Consider the following 17955-nt stretch of genomic DNA (forward strand, 5'->3'; position numbering starts at 1 on the left):
ATTTTTTTGCATCCTCCATAGGCTCCATACCTCCGTCATCTTACACGACTATGCTCCACGCTTTAGAGTCATGCTACACGCATTCCTCAATGGCATATTCATAGATCACAACATGTCCAAGGTGATTCAGACTCAAAGAAGCCTGGATCACCATGGACTTGACTCAGAAGAACACTGCCATCATCAATTCCACCAAGATTGCACTGACTCGACCCATCTTGTTGCAAGTGAGATAGGCTCCTAGGATCCGAGAGAAGTGGTTCAATCGGTGACCCCTCTTGGCTGTGGTTCCTCCTTTTAGAGCATTCTCAAATGAAACCTGGAGAACAAACACTACCGGAAACCGCTAGTTCGTCGTGTGCCTCTACGTTTGCCGTGTGCTATTCCTCGGACACACGGTGAACAATCCATTTGCCGTGCACCGGGACCAAAACACACGGCGAATCAAGACTTCGTCGTGTGCCCCCGGCTCGACACACGGCGACTCGAGACTTCGCTGTGTGCCCACTGGACGGCTCACAGCGAAGCGGGCTCCACGTGCGCCGGCCGGCCGCGGACGTTGACACGTGTCAAAAAACGGTGTCAACACATGCCCCCCAGTTTCGGAGTAATTTATTTTGTTTCGAAACTATTTCAACCCACGATCGTCCTTCTGCTCCTGCCAGCATTTAGAGCCATTCCTCGTACCCCGTGCACACGACTTACTCCGTATAATCGGGTAAAACTCTTCTTTGCCCCTGGCCCTCTGCCTTCCGTCTGTGCAATTCCAACGCGTCGATTCACCTTCCGTCTTTTCACCTACCCAGACTGGTTCATAAATATCACCCTTTGCTCTTGTATCGGCAACAAACCTCCATTAGTTACAGCACCTCCTTTCTTCCTCCTTCAGCAAAAACCCTAGGTCTTCCTGTAGCAATGGCGGGCCTCAAGCGTTTTGGTGAGGGTCCTTCTGACGCCCCGCCGGCGATCCGCCGCCGTCTGGAGTAAGTCCTCCTCTTCCATCTTGGATTGCCATGCTTTTGTTCAACTTTGATTTCTAATTTCTCTGCCTCTTTCCCGTGAAGTGACGACGCTTCTTCTGGTTCCTCCAACTCAGAGGGCTCCCCTCTCCCCGACATTCTGGAGAGCTCTGTAGAATTACTCCGAAGAGACCATCAGGTCTTAGCGCCTCGCCTCCGAACTAGAGGCGGCACAAGCCGACCGGGCCATTGTCCGGGCCCAACTCATCGCCGCCGACTCCAGGGTCGCCTGTAAGTCACTCCTTCCAAAGCATTGTCCCCCTTCGTCTTTCTAACTTTCTTTTCTGATACTTTGCTTTAGTCTTGGAGTCACAGGTCCAAACCCTCCACGCCGCAGCAGCCACCGCGATCGGATCAGTGAACACTCGCGGCAACACTGTCGTCGCCTGCCTACGGGACACCCCCAACCTCGTCCGGGAGATCGCCGGACATGGGGTCCGTCATGGCGCCGCTGTAGCCCTCACCACAGCCCAGTTCCACTCCGGCCATGACTTCCGGCAGGTCGAGCTGGTTCACCTCCCGCTGGGCAGCGAAGACTGGTGGGCTTTCGAGGAGCTCGCCGATGACATGGAGATGGCAGCCGCCGCCGTCTCTGAAGATGTTAGCATAGAGGCGGTCATCGGCAATGTATTCGCTGATGACTAGATTTCTAGGAGTAGCATCTTCCTAGAAATAGTCTTTTGCTGTATCGGCCGGATCATCCGATCGGCCCTTTTGTGAACAATATTATTAATGAAGTATTTCCCTTTCCTGCCAACTTCTACTACAACTTTCCAACTAACAGTGCAAAAAATCAACTTTGACCTAAATTTGAACAGTCTGGATTGTGTAAATTTTTGCACTAAGGGCGATACGTATCATATCGGCCATAATAATTTCAACCGATAACCCAATTAATCGGCTATGCATCCACCCAAACACTAGGGTAATACCTTTTCAAATATTTTCCATTAAGAGCTCTAGAATACTCTTTCCCTTCGAGCATTTCCAGAATGTAAGCATTACCAAGAACGCATCTGCTCACTCTGAATGGCCCCTCCCACGTTGGTGACCATTTACCGAATTTCGAATTTTTTGTTCCTATCGGCAGAATCAATTTCCAAACTAATTCTCCTTGCTCAAAAGTTTTGGCTTTCACTTTTTTATCATACCATCGGCCAACTCTGGCTTTGTTCGTCTCAACATTCACAAGAGCCTTCAGCCGATGGCCAGCCAAATCTTCCAATTCATCTTTCATCAGAGCAGAATACTCATCGGCCGTCAACTGATCCTGAAACGTGACACGTCGCGAATCAAGCTTCAACTCCCATGGTAAAACATCTTCATGTCCGTATACCAAATCATATGGAGACACTTTTGTCGCACCATGACAGGCCATTCTATATGCCCATAAAGCCTCATTAAGCATAGTATGCCACTTTTTAGGATATTCATCAAATTTCCTCTTGATCAATTTAATGACTCCTTTATTAGACATTTCTGCTTGACCATTAGCTTGGGCATAATACGGAGAAGAATTCAACAATTTAATTCCCATTCCAGTAGCAAATTCCTCAAATTCATCCGATGTAAACATAGTACCCTGATCGGTCGTAATGGTCTGTGGAATACCAAACCGATAAATAATATGTTCCTTGACAAATTCAATCATCTCCGTCGATGTAACATTTTTCAGAGGAATTACTTCAACCCATTTAGTGAAATAATCAGAGGCCACCAAAATGATTTATGATTCTTGCTAGATGGCGGATATATCTGACCGATTAAGTCAATTCCCCATCCTTTGAATGGCCATGGCTTGATTATGGGATTCATGGTGGACGCAGGAGCTCTTTGCATGCTCCCAAACTTCTGGCATTTTTGGCAACCTCTGTAATATATGAAGTAATCTTCTAATATTGTTGGCCAAAAATACCCGTTTCTCCTAATCACCCATTTCATCTTATAGGCGGATTGATGAGAACCACATACCCCTTCATGAATTTCACCCATTAACACCTTTGCTTCTTCTTTATCGATGCACTTGAGCAAAACTCCATCAATCATCTGATAATACAAATCTTCTTCCAATAGCACATATTTGATTGGTTGGAATCTGATTTTTCTATCTACTTTCTTGGAGGGATCTTTCAAGTAATCGACAATCTCCTTCCTCGGGTCATCGGCCGTTAATTCCAAAGTCGTCACTCCCTCCATCGGCCGATACCCTGAAGCATACTGAGCCAGCCGATTTGCATCACTGTTATGAAATTTTGGAACATGCTCAATGGTCACCTTCTTGAATTCTTTCAGCAATTGGAGACATTCTTCATGATATAATCACAAAATATCATCTTTGCACTCATATTCTCCAATTAATTGATTAATTACTAGCATAGAATCTTCAAAAATTTCAACAGCATCGGCTTTGATTTCTCAAAGTAATTGAATTTCTTTGAGAATAGCACGATATTCAGCCTGATTATTGGTTGCGGATGCCTCAATTGGAAATGAAAACTCAAAATTTGCCCCCCGAGGGGAAATCAGCACCACACCAATCCCATAACCATTCCCACATGAAGATCCATCAAAGAATAAAGTCCAAGGAACAAGATCTACCATGTTTAGCTCCGGCCCACAATATTGTACGACAAAATCGGCTACGGCTTGACCCTTAACTGTTTTAACCGATTCGTACCTCAAATCAAATTCTGACAAGGCCAGAATCCATTTTCCTATTCTCCCATTTAAAATCGGTAGCGAGAGCATGTATTTAATGAGATCATCCTTGCTCATGACAACACACTCAGCCGATAATAAATAATGTCTAAGCTTAGTACAGGAAAAATACAGACAAAGACATAATCTCTCGACGGGAGAATACCTGGTTTCAGCATCCAGCAATCTTCTGCTCACAAAATATATAGCTCTTTATTTTCCCTTGAATTCTTGAATGATTTATGCTTTTGGGAGGAACCAATACTGGAGGATTTACCAAATAATGTTTGATCTCATCCAATGCCTTCTGATGTTCCTCTCCCTATACAAACTCCTGATCGGCCTTCAACTTCAGTAAAGAGCTGAACGGCTGAATTTTTCCGGATAGATTAGATATAAATCTCTGAATAAAATTAATCTTGCCGATCAATGACTGAAGTTCGACCTTTGTCTTAGGGGCTTCGACTTTGTCAATAGCTGATATAGTCTTCTGACTAATTTCAATTCCTCGCCCATGTACCATAAAACCCAAAAATTGTCCAGCCGATACACCAAAGGCATACTTATTTGAATTCATCTTCAAACCATGCCTTCTTGTGCATTCCAAAGCCCTACGTAGATCGGCCAAATGCTCTGGGTGCCCCTTTGACTTCACAACCACATCATCAATATATATTTTCATAATTTTACCGATGAGTTCATGAAAAATATAATTCATGGCCCTTTGATACGTAGCACCGGCATTTTTCAGCTCGAAGGTCATGACTACCCACTCGAATAAATCAAGATGTCCTGGACATCTGAATGCAGTCTTGTGGATATCTTCTTCTGCCATAAAAATTTGATTATATCCAGCATTGCCATCCATAAAACTGATCACCTTGTGCCCAGCAGCGGCATCTACCAACATATCGGCTATCGGCATAGGATAACCATCCATCGGCGTTGCCTTGTTGAGATCCCTGAAATCAATGCATACTCGTAATTTGCCATTCTTTTTGTAAAAAGGAACCACATTAGAAATCCACTCGGCATAACGACATTGCCGAATAAAATTAGCTTCAATCAACCGTGTAATCTCGGCCTTTATATCTGGCAAAATCTTAGGATTGCATCGTCTTGCTCCTTGTTGATATGGCCGATATCCCGGTTTTATAGGCAAGCGATGTTCCACAATAGATCTATCCAAGCCAGGCATCTCATAGTATTTCCAAGCAAAGCAATCTTTGTATTCCCTTAATAAACTCTTCAGCTCTTGCTTGTATTTGGGATCCAAGTTGGCACTAATAAATGTCGGCCTTGGTCTATCACCATCTCCGATATGAATTTCTTCTAGCAAATCGGCCGACGTAAACCCATGCCCCAACTTCCCCTCTTCTTCTAGGAAATCATCCATTAGGAACTTTCTGAAGAACCGACTGCTTGGATTGGTGTGGAACTGTTACTGGCCGATTCATCATCGGCCTTAGCCTTAACACGCCAGACTTGTGTCTTGACTCCCTTCTTATTTAGAGTTAACACTTGCTCTTCCTCTATGATCTCCAGCTGGCGTAGTCTCTGAACATGTCGCTTCTGAGACCTGGTCAAACCTCATAGACACCACTGAGATTGACCTGTATGATCATGTTCACGTTCTGGATCTTTCCGCATCGGCTGATCATCTTGCACTCTGTCATCGGCCATCTGTTCTAGCCGATCATGTGCAGGCACTCTTCTTCCAGCAGGATCACATAGCATGGTCCTGCCCCACAGTCGATCATGTACGGATACCTTTTTTCCTAGCCGATCATGCACAGAAGTGCGCTCACGTCGATAAGATTCATCAACATGATGTGGCCTTTTATATGATCGGCTGCCTTAACCATTGTATTCGGGACAATCATATGCCGATGGCAATGTCAACCCCTCTTCCTAGTAGTAGACAAATAAAGGACACCTCCAATGATCTTTCTCACGACATTCCTCCTCTTCTTTGCACTGCTGCCTTTCACAGTCACGCTGAAACTTATTCAGCAACATTTGAGATGTGCCACGTCTATGTGGCACCGATGATTGTCCAGCATCCTCTTGTGGACCCTTTCCTTTAACTTCATCGGCCGTTATCTGCGCTTTAGGATCAACAACCGCAAATTTCTTGGCCGATGATGACGTCAAAACCTTGGCTTGAGAAGGACCTTTGTTTTTGGCCCCGAAAGGATGCCCGTCAATCTTCATCGTCTTCTTGGGAGTTTCAAACTACAACCTCCCTTGCTCGAAAGCCATCTGAATTTGTGGCCGGAAGACCTTGCATTCATTCATATCATGCGACGTGGTATTATGCCACTTGCAGTACTTCATATGTTTGAGCTCTTCCTCCGACGGGATCTTATGATATGGCTTTAATTTGATCAACCCTTCCGATAATAACAAGTCAAAGATCTTGTCAACTTTAATGATGTCAAACACATATGACTCAGGTTCTTTCTTCCCAAACGGACACGTCACCAGCTTCTTGCTGTTTTGTATCCACTCAGCCGATGCGACCGTTTCTTGCTCCTCTTCAGAATCATCATTAGCAGAATATTTCACATAGTTTATCTTCTTCTGAAAAGGCTTCTTGGATTCATAGGATCGAGTCTCTCCTGACATCATGGCTTCAATCTGGCTAATGCTCTCAAATTCTTGAGACGCATACTTGTCTTTAATGTGTGGTAGGAGTCCATTAAATGCCACTTCTGCCAACTGTTGATTGGACAAAACCAGACTGTAGCATCGGTTCTTGACATCTCTGAATCTTTGAATGAAAGTAGCAACCAATTCATCGTTCCTCTGCCTCAAGCCAGTCAAATCGGTCAGCTTCAATTCAGTAATTCCAGAGTAGAAGAACTGATGAAACTGTCTCTCTAGATCGGCCCAATATAATATGGAGTTTGCTGGCAAGGTCCTGAACCAAGCAAAGGCCGATCCAAAAAAAGACAAGGAGAACAAACGGACTCTGAGTGCATCATGGTTGCCCGCTTCTCCCAACTGTAGAAGAAACCTGTTAACATGTTCCATTGTTGAAACTTCTCCCTGCCCTAAGAACTTTGTGAAGTCGGGCATCTTGTACTTGTGTGGGAGAGGAATCTGATTGTAAGCCAGAGGATAAGGAGTCTTGTACATAACAGATTATTGCTTTGGCCTCAAGCCAAACTGCTCCCTCATCACTTCAGCTATTTTTGTACTCCAATCAACTTGCTGGAGAAACCATGCTCGCTGTGTTGGCCGTCATCGCAAGCTGTTGTGGTGTATGCATTATCGGCTGTCCAGCCGATTGCATCTGTTGCGCTTGCTGGAACACCAGATTGGGTGTTTGCTGAGTCATCGTCGGCTGTGGAACTAATGGACTAGCCAACTGTTGATCAGTAGATTCCATTTACGGTATACTGACACACCGTATCTGTCCAGTTGCCTTATTGTGGAAAACCCAGTTGACTCCCTTCTGATGAGGAGATAGCGAAATGAATACTTCTGAAGGAGACTGAGGCTGAAGCAGGATAGCAAGACGCTGTTGTGGGGTCATCGGCGGTGGTTCCGATGCATTAGCTTGCGTAGTCATCTGCGGACTCCAGGCATTCTGCTTATTCGGCTGTGTTGCTGATGCATCCTGTTGAGCACCCATCGGGACCTGGCCGAGGGGTCATCGGCTGAGAAGCCGATGTATTAAACTGCATCTTGGGTGGCGTAGAAAAGAAATATGGATGCATGCCATACCCAGTAGTAGGATTCCATCCTTTTGGAAATACGGATGCAGACCCATCTTGTTCAGATGTAGTAACAGGCGGAGTGGTCGAATAGATAGGATCTGCCGTAGCCGTCGATGATGTAGTAGTAGTTTGTGGTGGCACCAGACTGTTACTCGTCCTTGCCTGGCTGTTTTGAGCCGACAGAGCTACTGCCATAGACACTTCTAAGGGAACATATTGTATCTGATCTGGTTGTATATAACAAGGACCCATGCAACCTGGAAACGTGCTTCAGTAAAAGTCTTGACCACCGCATTGTGTACTGTGTTGCTCATGACTGTTGCACTCTTAATGAAGGCCTGTGCTACAGCTTAGCCAACCGCGTCCATCATCTTGTTATCATGCTGAACCTCTATCAATGGCTGGAAGGATGGAAGATTAAACTTCTTGATCACCTCACCAGATCTGGTGACGCTGTACGACTTGAGGCATTCATGTTTAAACCTCTCCACCAGCTCCTCATATTCCTTTCTTTGTTCTTCTTTGAGCTTGTCTTCAGGAACAAGAATCTGGTTTTCTTCATTGACTTCAAATTTATCAGTGATTTCCACCATATTGAAGCTTTCGGTCCCACCGGGCGTGCCAAAAGATATGTTGACGTAAAAATCAACACACTGAAATCCGAGAGCAAGTGTTCGCCAAGCTCCAAAAAGTCAACCAAGCGTGCTAGTCAATTTGACCTGAAATTGACAAGGGAGAAGACAAAGTCAAATTTGAGATCGTATCGACTGGGATTCCGAATATCTCTCACACAGGTGTATCAGCAGGCTCTGCCGATACAATAGACGACTAAAAGATATTAAATGCAGGCGTGTAATAAACGAGCGCGTTGGCAGGATTAGCTTATGCACTAAACGACAAAACCGGCTTGAGATGGCCGATTGGACGTATTAAACAAGATCTAAGCTACGAATGTGTAACTTAGATGATGTAAACTAAAAACAAATCTAAACCGGCTCTTGAGATAACAAAAGTATTATTGCAAAACCTAAAGCCGATTTAATATATTTTTAGCGGATAGATCTGATAATAGTCAAAAAGCATAGGAAAACCTAAAATCTAGCCGATATCGATAATTTGTGAACAAATCTTGACGAGACGACAGCGATACGCCCAGAAGTCAAAGTCTAGATAAACTCGATATTTTTTTAATAGATTTGAACGAAGCCACAGCGATGCGCCCTGTAGCTAAAGCTCAAATATACTCTGTAAAACAAAAACTCACCAGCAAAACAAGTCGCTCGAATGTGAGGCATCCTTGATCAACTTGAAAGAACTCATCGAAAAAGAAAAGAAAAGGCGAAGTCGCCGAAAAAGTGCAAAGGAATTGTAAATTGTTGTTGTATTGGATGTGTATCGAGTTTTTCCGATCCCCTACAACTGATATATATAGCCTAGCGCTATTAAGTCCTAGCCGATCATGGCAAACATTACTTAACCTAAAAGAAAAGACTTACTAAAGATAATCTACTTTAAATATTACAACCGAATTATCAAGATTTTTGTAGAGTTCGGATCCTCTTCTCCTTCCCTGACTTCATTGGCAACTCTCCATCGGCCGAGCACCAGATCAGGCAAATCAGCATCTTCAAAGCATATTCCTCTGGTCCATCGGATGGATTCCATCGGCCGATCCCAACCCTGTTCATCGTTTGGTTTCTTTCAAATCGGCCACTTCCCCTTCACAAAAATCACCTTCCTTGACACGTGTCAAAAAACGATGTCAACACTATTATCCTTATTGATCATCTATATTCTTGAATAGCCGTGTTTCTTTTATAAAATGTTTTGGGTAGTTTGCTTAGCTGCTAAACAATAGTTATGGGTGGTTTACAACAATAATTCTTGAGACTTGCTTCTACACTTGATACATTTTGGAACAATATTGTGAATTTGTGAACTTGATTAAAATCAACAATGGAGAACTACCCGGGAAAACAGCGCAACCACAAGGACTATATGGCTCTGGTCTTGGCTGATTAATTAGATTCTCTAGCTTGCTAGTAGCTTACCGAAAGGCGCAAGAGGGGGGACTAGGTTTAAGAGGGGTACTCGGCCTGCTAAAGGTGTTTGGTACGCCTACGGGGTACACTCGCTTTGGGGGAGGGTGCACTCGCCTAGCGGCTGAAATCTTAGCGGGGTACTACTGGTTAGGGAGTCTTTGTAAAGGCCTCGTAGCGTTCCTATGCAATCACACCTAAGAAAGTGTGGTATTGTGCCTAGCTATAACAGCATGGTTGGGTCCTAAGTTCTTTTGAACTTTTACGCGACTTGTGGTGAAAGTGCGCAACCTCTGCAGAGTGAAAACTGATATATCAGCCGTGCTCACGGTCAAGAGCGGCTCGGACCCTCACATGTCTACTTAATTAGAATCTAAACTTTAATTGAGATATTTAAAGTTCCAAACTTGATTTATTATTCAGTTATCAACTTCTTTTTTTATAAATGTAGAATAGTTTCATATATTATTTAGTAAATAGGCTTTAATGTTCAACTATTAATTTAAAATATTTACTGCTTTATTCAGCCAGCCTATATCCTTACTTTAAGCCTTTCATGTCATTTATTTCCTAATATACTTGCTGAGTACGACATCTGCTCACCCTTGCTATAACCACACTGCTCAGAAAAGAAAGTTACAATGAAGCTGAAGATGTTGCTGAGTTCTAAGCGTACGCAACCCCCGGTCGATTGCCTGTGAAGTGTAGATCCGTCGTTTCTAGGATAGGCTATATATCTCTGATAGGCTTTTATTCATTGTAAGTCTCTTTTACGTGACATTGTTACTCATTATTCCATTATGACATCACTATATGTATGGAACTTGATCCTGACATACATATAGTTATACATTCGGTTTTCTTTTATAATCTGGGTGTGGACGACAGGGGGGCACAAGTCCCAATTGTCTAAGTAAATGAGATCTCCCTTTCGCAACTGCTTAATCTCCCTTTCAAGCCCTTCTCTACAGCAGTAGCATGTGCACACCTCTTCCTTATCTTAATTGCTTCCTTCTCAGGTAACGCTAATTACTCCATCAACAATTCCCAGCTTGCCATTAGCTATTCTACCCACATATTCATATATGATAGCTACATATACAAAACATGTATGTAGAGACGCTATTTTAGCTTCTAGAGACATTTTAGGTTGTCTCTACGTAATCGTAGAGTATTTTTTTTACTATGTCATAGAGATGCCACTACGTTCAGTGTCTATTTGATTGAAGAGACACTTTGTTAATTGTCTCTATATTCTATAAGGCAACTTTAATGACACATTCTTATATCTCTACACTCTAGGTGCACTAAAAAAATATTGAAGAACATGAATGATGCAGCTTTGAAGCTTTGAACTCAAGACCTCACACCATATGGCACAATCCTCAGCTTGCTAAGCTTCTCACCCTTACAATAATTGTTACTCATATACTTAGTATAATTCTTATGAGTATTCTATAATGCGCCTCAATGATCTAAATAGTGTCCCAAGATATTAAAAGGAATGACTCAAATTATGACTCTAACGGGCTAAGGTCAAAAAAATAAAGTGTCTCAAACTTACCCCCAAGAGAATAAGTATTGACATTTTACGAAATAACTTAAAAAATGTCTATGATTTAAAATTCCTCAAGTATTGTCTCAATACATGTGACGCTTTCGAAAGTGCCACAAAAATGTCTCTACAATACATTGACATATTTATAAAGACAAATTATAAAATGTCTATACAGAAGTGTCTCTACATTAGATTTGTGTGGTATAGTGATGCAATTTAGAATGAACAACTCTCCAATTTGGTCCATACTTTTAAGAAAGTTGACCTTTGTTTTACAAGAGAAAGATTGTTCTGCGGAAAAATTGCTCTGGTATCCTTAATTTTGTCTAGCACACTGCAAGGGCACAATGGGTAAGGCTGAACGAAAAACTCATATCTCATTAACTTTGCTAGGCTCATGGCTAGCTTAGCTCAGCTTGTTGCATTTTTTTACGAGCCGAGCTTTAAGCTCGTTAATTTTACGAGCCAGCTCAAGCAGTCCGTCCAGCTCAACACATACGAGCCCAACAAGCCCAACGCCAACTCTGTCCACTCCGTCTCCTCCCTGGCTCCTTCCCTCTCATCTCGCACCGCCGCGCCGGTAGTGGTACCATCGCTTTGGGAGGGAGGGATCCTCTAGAGTTAAGTCACTGACTTGATTGCAGGACCCAGAGTCTCTTGGTTGTATTGGTCAACAAAAAAAATGATGAGACGGGGGTTCTAGGGAACAAGGTCCCACGACCTTAGATGACATGACCCACACGTCAGTGGTTTGATTGCAGGACCCACAGTCTCTTGGTCGTATTGGTCAACAAAAAAAATAATGAGATGAAAGGGTACGGTCTAGGAACAAGGTCCCACCACCTTAGATGACATGGCATGTTTCAAAGTTGTTTTGAAAAAAAAGAACGGTTGGAGGAGGGAATTTTTTGGGAGTAAAATATATATTTTGGAAAGGTCCCAATTCATAATCGGATTATTGTAGTGAAATTATTCGACAAAGGCTTGCAGTCCAGTAAAAGCCTCGGTAGCACTTTAGATTCTGAGTTCGACTCCCCGTTGGAGCAAATTTCCTAGAATTTAACGGTGTTGTGCTTTCAGTGGTAAGTGATGTTTCCATTGATAGTGAGACGCCTGCGCGATGACTTCGTCAATATCGAGAATTTGTTAGCTCCGTCTTCGAAGATGGTCATAGAGGTAGAGTTTGCGCTTTTATGTTCATATTGCAAGTACGTGAGTTGTACTATGTAATCTCAATGCAAGAAATTATTCGGCAATCGGGCTGGGCAAAATAAACCGAGAACCGAGGACCGAACCGAAGGTACAGAGAACCAGAACCGAAGGAACCGGAACCGAAGAAGTTCGGTTCCTGTTCGGTTCCATGATCAGAGGAACCGAAGTTTCTTGGTATTTTCGGTTCTTGGGCTCGGTTCCCCGAAGAACCAAAATTTGGCCCACTTAGGCAGTTAGGCCCAATATGTCACCGGCCCAACAAGAAACCCTAAGTTTAACCCTCAGCCGGCCAGAGCAACCCAATCCCCCCGCACCCCCAACCCCATCCCAATTCCACCACCCAACGCTCCAGCCGCGCCGCCCCAGACCTCAGCTCTCATCCCTACCCCCGGCGAGCGCGCGCCACCCTCGGCCCCCACTTCCGGCCCGCATCCGCCGCCCTCAGCCCCACCCCCGGCGAGCCCCCATCCCCGGCGAGCGGCCGGCCGCCCGTCGCCCTCTGGGAGCGCCTGCCGCCCTCGGCCCCCGCCCCCGTCGAGCGCCCGCCGCCCCGGCCAGAGGCCGCTATCGCCGGCACCGCCAATGCCCGACGCTCGCGACCACCGACTTCCACCAGCGCGCGGCGCTGCGCCGCCACCTGCATCAGCCCAGCCTCGGGCTCGCGGCGCTCCGGCCGCCCTGCCTAGTGCCCCGGCCAGCTCCTGTTGTCCGGCGTGCTCCTGCTTCCTAGGAAAGTTCGGTTCTTTGGTCTGGAACCGAGAACCGAACCGAACTAACCGAAACCGAATTGGCTCGGTTCCTGTCTTTGAAAAGAACCGATCGGTTCCTATTTTACAGGAACCGAACTTGCAAGGGAAGCGATCGGTTCGGTTCCTCCCGAATGCCCAGCCCTATTCGGCAAAGTAGTATGTGCTTCCTTTTGCCTTTTCTCTTATTTGTTTCCTCTTGAAACGATAGTGCTATCTTTGTAGCTACCAATTAATCCTTCCCAGAATACCCTGGGATCTATAACTTTCTGCAATGTCTCTTAACAACTTTCACTGAAAAATGTACATGAACGTGCGACCACAGCCTCCAGCACATGATTCTATATATTCCTATTTCTATAGATTGAGAGGGCAAAGCAAAGCAAATACTGCCAAGAACATACGTTGATGAATCGATCGATCGACCGCGGCATGCTGGGCACGCACGAGCTAGCGAGTCATGGCATCGATCACCTCGACGTGAGCATGGTGGCGGTGCAGGAGCCCGAGCCACCGCCGGACCTGAACGGCAGCGCCGGGCGGCGGCGGTAGTGGCAGCCGAGCAGGTAGAGCGCCAGGCGCTTCTTGGCCCTCCGGAGCAGCAGGAGCTTGTCCTCGCCCCACTCCACCACGACCTCCACTAGCTGCAGCCTCTTGCACCCCCTGCCGCCGCCGCCGCCCAGGCCGTGCTTCTCGTCGTCGTCCGGCACGGGCGACCAGTCCCACTGGAGCGGGTAGCTCCGCAGGAAGACCCGCCTGGTGCTGTAGTCCTCGTAGCGGAAGCTCCTCGTCGGCTTCACCGCCGCCCCCTCGTCGTCGCCCTTGGAGACCTTCTGGTCGGAGTCGAAGTGATCCTCCATCCTTGCCGGCGCCGGTGGAGCTCAGGAAACTTGACTGCTAGCCGGCTATAGTGTTGTTACTGCTATGACGGTGGTGTCGCCAATGCTGGCCGAATCACCAATGTGATGATCGTGTGTGTATTTATGCATGGTACTCTTGGCAACGGCAGATGGACACGTCACCTTCATCTCTTTTGATTTGTCATGTTCCAAAAAAGAAAAAAAAAGATTTGTGCTTGTGTGATGGACATGGCACGGCGATGTATTGTATTACTAGTTTACAAGGAAAGGATTTGCTTTACCGGTACTCTGATGGCTACCTGCTTCGCATTATTTAGTTGCCCTCGTGTACGTGCCAAACAAAGCACTGACCGACAAGTAGACCCATCTCAGCGACGGGTCCAACTAGGAGATCGATTTTCATTTCCGGCCAACGGTGTGACTCGACAGGTGCCTCTTTCGCGAATATCTTTCTGCCAGCTTAACTGATGCTAATTCTATGCTCCAGAGAATAAAGAAAGTTAAAAAAAGAAGCAAGGTAATAGCAGTACAGTGGATGCTGTGTCATCCATGGGGTACGCATTGTAGCTCCTCTCCTTTTTTTTCACTTTGGCAGGGCAAATAAAGCTGCTTAGGTACGTAGTGGACATGGAATCGAGTGGCTCTCCAGGCCGGCCGGGCTTTTCGCCGGATATCGCACACACATGACGGTCGCCCGGAGGAAGCAAAGCCGTCCTCATGGATGGATGCTTTTTCATTTGCTTGCAGACGCCTCGCAATATGCAAAGGGATTTCCCATCCTCATCTAGTCATCTGCATCATCTTTTTATCACATCGTGACGTGTGTGTATGTGTCCTTATTTCAATTGTCTATCCTCCGTTAAATACTTAATTTCGTGAGGTTAATTTGTAGGTGACTACATATAGTTTATAGTATCATCAAATAATCGTTGGATTGGAATGTGATCAATCATTAGAAAATTATAAAAATAACCTCTCAAATAACCGTGAAAGGAACATCCGGAACACCCGAGACAGCGACGGGGATATCAACTCTAGGATATGCGAGCTGTGTGTTCCTGTCTGATCTGTCTAGGTACCTGCTGCAGCACGGTGCATCCGCCGCGAGCTGATCCTATCGATCGGATCGCCATTGCGCTCTTGTTACGTTCCATCTGGTGCGCTCGGTCGCTTTAATTAAATAATCTTGTTTGCTAAGTAATGACATGTTTATGTACCTAATTAACAATTACTAGTAAAAAACAATTTGTAGCGACGGCTCTATTTTTCAAATATATATCATGTCCTTTAAAAGGAGAAAAGGAGCTATATGCAAATATATATATCCTTATTTCATGCCTGCCATATACATACAGAGGCCTATTATCTTTATTATACTCCTATATTTGAGATTTGAATTGGTATGGTGGTACTCCGATCCTCTGAAAACTGCCGTGCTGTGGTATCCTTCGATTAGATTTGGTCGGAAAGCAGACATCCGCACATGTACTGCAATGCAATGGTAGTATATGCTTTACTTTCAGTTGGCCATGCTTGGCCAAGTATGCTGGCCTGGCCGAAAGCTAAATTTGCTTTAGGCCCTACACGCTGTACAAGTCAGGTCAGCCAGAGTGTCGTCAGCACAGCCCAATAGAAACTTACAAGAGAAAGTATAGTATGCTTGCGAAACCAGATGCAGAGTTGGGCAGTCCAGAATGCTAGCGCACAACGCCAGGGTGGCGTTTGAGGCCCAAGATCACAACCAGGGTAGCCCTTCAAATTATTCATTTGGGCTGTCCTTGCCTCACTACACAACCGTGCGGTGGCTCACACTGTTCCAACCGGCGCCCTTAGCTTCACAACCCTTCCAGACACACACACACACACTTGGCAGCACATTGGAGAGGGAGATGATCATGTCTTGACTCTCGAATTTTAGGTAATGCAGCAGCCACTATCGGATCCTGGTCAGCTGCTCCTCGATCTCTCGTTATAATGGAAACCAGAAATTAAGTCAGAACTTGGTTTACTTGGATTCATCGGATTCTAATTGTTGTTTCTCAAGTGCTGTTTGTGTTGGTTGGTTAGGTTGTTGGGGTGTTGGATTGTACATGTATCATCATTTCTTGCTGAATCAAGTCAGCTACATACCGCTGCCAATTGTTGGTAAGCTCCCAATCAACTGCTCTTTACCATGGAAACCGGCCAATTAGTTTAGGATTTACTTTCTAGGATTAATATAATTGTTTGGGAGTCGGCTTGCTTCTCTCTGTTGTTTCAAATATGTTGAAAATCAGGGGGATTTTATATTATCATGTGTGTACGTGGTGAGTGGTGACTGAACGTTTGATCGTGTCTCTTGATTGAGATAGTTCACGCACTTTGCTGGTTGATGTTCTTTTTTTTCTTTTTAGAAGAATTTTTGGTTGATTTTCATGTCCAGGTTAACTTGCACGTTCTTGGGTGATCCCATTGGTGCTTGTTTTGTTTTGTTTTTTTTTGTTGCATCGTCATCTGTTGAGCATTTCTTCATCCATAGTTTCGGGGTTTCAATACCTTTTTGCTCCATATCAAACCATTGTGTGTGCGCGCGCACACTCTGTTTAATTTGTCAAAAACTAGAATTTACATACATATTTTCTACCTACACTAATCTTGATCGCTCTATTTATTTTTTCAATGGAATGCAAACTGGTTGATGACATTTGGGAAGTGAGAAACAAGCAGTTAATTGGCAAGGAAGATGACGCTTCAGGGGGGGGGTTTCGCCTTTATAAATTGGTTTTGAAGGCTTACAGTAGACTTACATAAGATTACAAAGTGAGAACTAAACAATCAGCAAAAAGAATAGAAGATGATTCATCTTTTTTATTTGCTTTATTTAGGAAGTTAGTTTTGAGGCTAACGATAGACTAATATTGGATCAAGTCCAACAACATTGGCATTGGCATTAAATACTTGAGATTTGCAATGCTCCTTTACTGGTTATTATGTGTAACACCCAAATTTAAATTTGTTTTTGAATTCAAAAAGATTTTATTTCAAATGATGTTGAGGAAAAAAAGAAACTTACTTCCCTTTCTCTCTTTCCTTTCCATCCCAACCCACCTCCTTCTCCCACCTTCTTTTCTTTTTTGCATGGCCCAGTCAGCCCAACAGAACCGGCCCACCCCACCTCCCCACTCTCTCTCTCTCTCACTGACGCCCTAGGCCCACGTGTCAGCACCTCCTCCTACCTCCAGCCGAGCGACGCTTCTTCCGCGGCGCACGCGCGCGTTGCTCCCGCGACGCACGCCGCCCCCTCACTCCCTCCCCATTCATTGTGTCTTCAAGGCTCGTGATGAGCCGTCATCACGCCCCATCTCGCGCCCCTTCCACCCTCGGCCAGTAACGGCCGCCATCATCGCGGCCTTAATGGCCGGCCACCAAGCTCGCCGCCCATTCCCCTGCCGCCCCTTCTCCTCTCTCCCTTGGCCTATATAAGGCCACCACTGAGCCCCAGCTTCTCCTTTCCCTCCCCTCCCTCGCTCCTGCTACACGCCTCCTGCTCCTCTCTCCTGCTCCACCGTGCCCCTTCGCCGCCTGTCCCTCGCCGAGGCTAGGTGAGGTGGTGAGGAAGCCCAACCCCCTTTTTTATTTCCTCTCTCCCTTGCTCTGTTCCGACGGCGATTGCTCGCCAGAACCACCACTCCGCCCCTTGTCGCCGGGCGCCCTCACCGGCCCTCCCATCTGCCTTCTCGAACCCTCCATTGCATTTGCCTTCGCCTCTTCTCTCTCCCCGGCCAAACCCCGCCTCGGATCGAACCCCGGAGCACCATTTTCGGTGAACTTTGGCGGTCTGCCGCCACCCTCGCTCGCCGCCAGCGCGCAGCGCCACCCACCCGAGCCGCCTAAGTCACTCCTGCACTGTTGGATCTAGATCACCGTTGGATCTAGATCCTATCCAACGGACCCGATCCGCTAGATCCGAGCCGAATCTGAAACGCCGCCACTGTTTTGCAAAAGAGCCCCCATCTTTTTTGCAAATCAACCGGCAATCCTGAGTAGTTCAAAAATAATTAGGTTTAAGTCCTTTTCTTTTTGTTTTAGCCCCTGTGTTTTCTAAAAATAGAAGCCACCA

General features: G+C 45.5%; 1 protein-coding gene across 1 annotated transcript; it reads right to left on the reverse strand.

The window, feature by feature from the left end:
• Nucleotides 1-13195: 13195 nt before the first annotated feature.
• LOC120703240 lies at nt 13196-13964 on the reverse strand. Its single transcript, XM_039987268.1, has one exon. The coding sequence runs from the start codon at nt 13854-13856 to the stop codon at nt 13467-13469; it is 390 nt and encodes a 129-aa protein (XP_039843202.1). The 5' UTR covers nt 13857-13964; the 3' UTR covers nt 13196-13466.
• Between the last annotated feature and the right edge of the window lie 3991 nt (nt 13965-17955).

Source organism: Panicum virgatum, chromosome 4K, assembly GCF_016808335.1.
Source record: "Panicum virgatum strain AP13 chromosome 4K, P.virgatum_v5, whole genome shotgun sequence".
In the NCBI taxonomy this organism is placed as follows: domain Eukaryota; kingdom Viridiplantae; phylum Streptophyta; class Magnoliopsida; order Poales; family Poaceae; genus Panicum; species Panicum virgatum.

What these genes read in the sequence shown, in the direction of transcription:
- LOC120703240 (XM_039987268.1), bottom strand. Translation starts at nt 13,856, where the DNA reads ATGGAGGATCACTTCGACTCCGACCAGAAGGTCTCCAAGGGCGACGAC.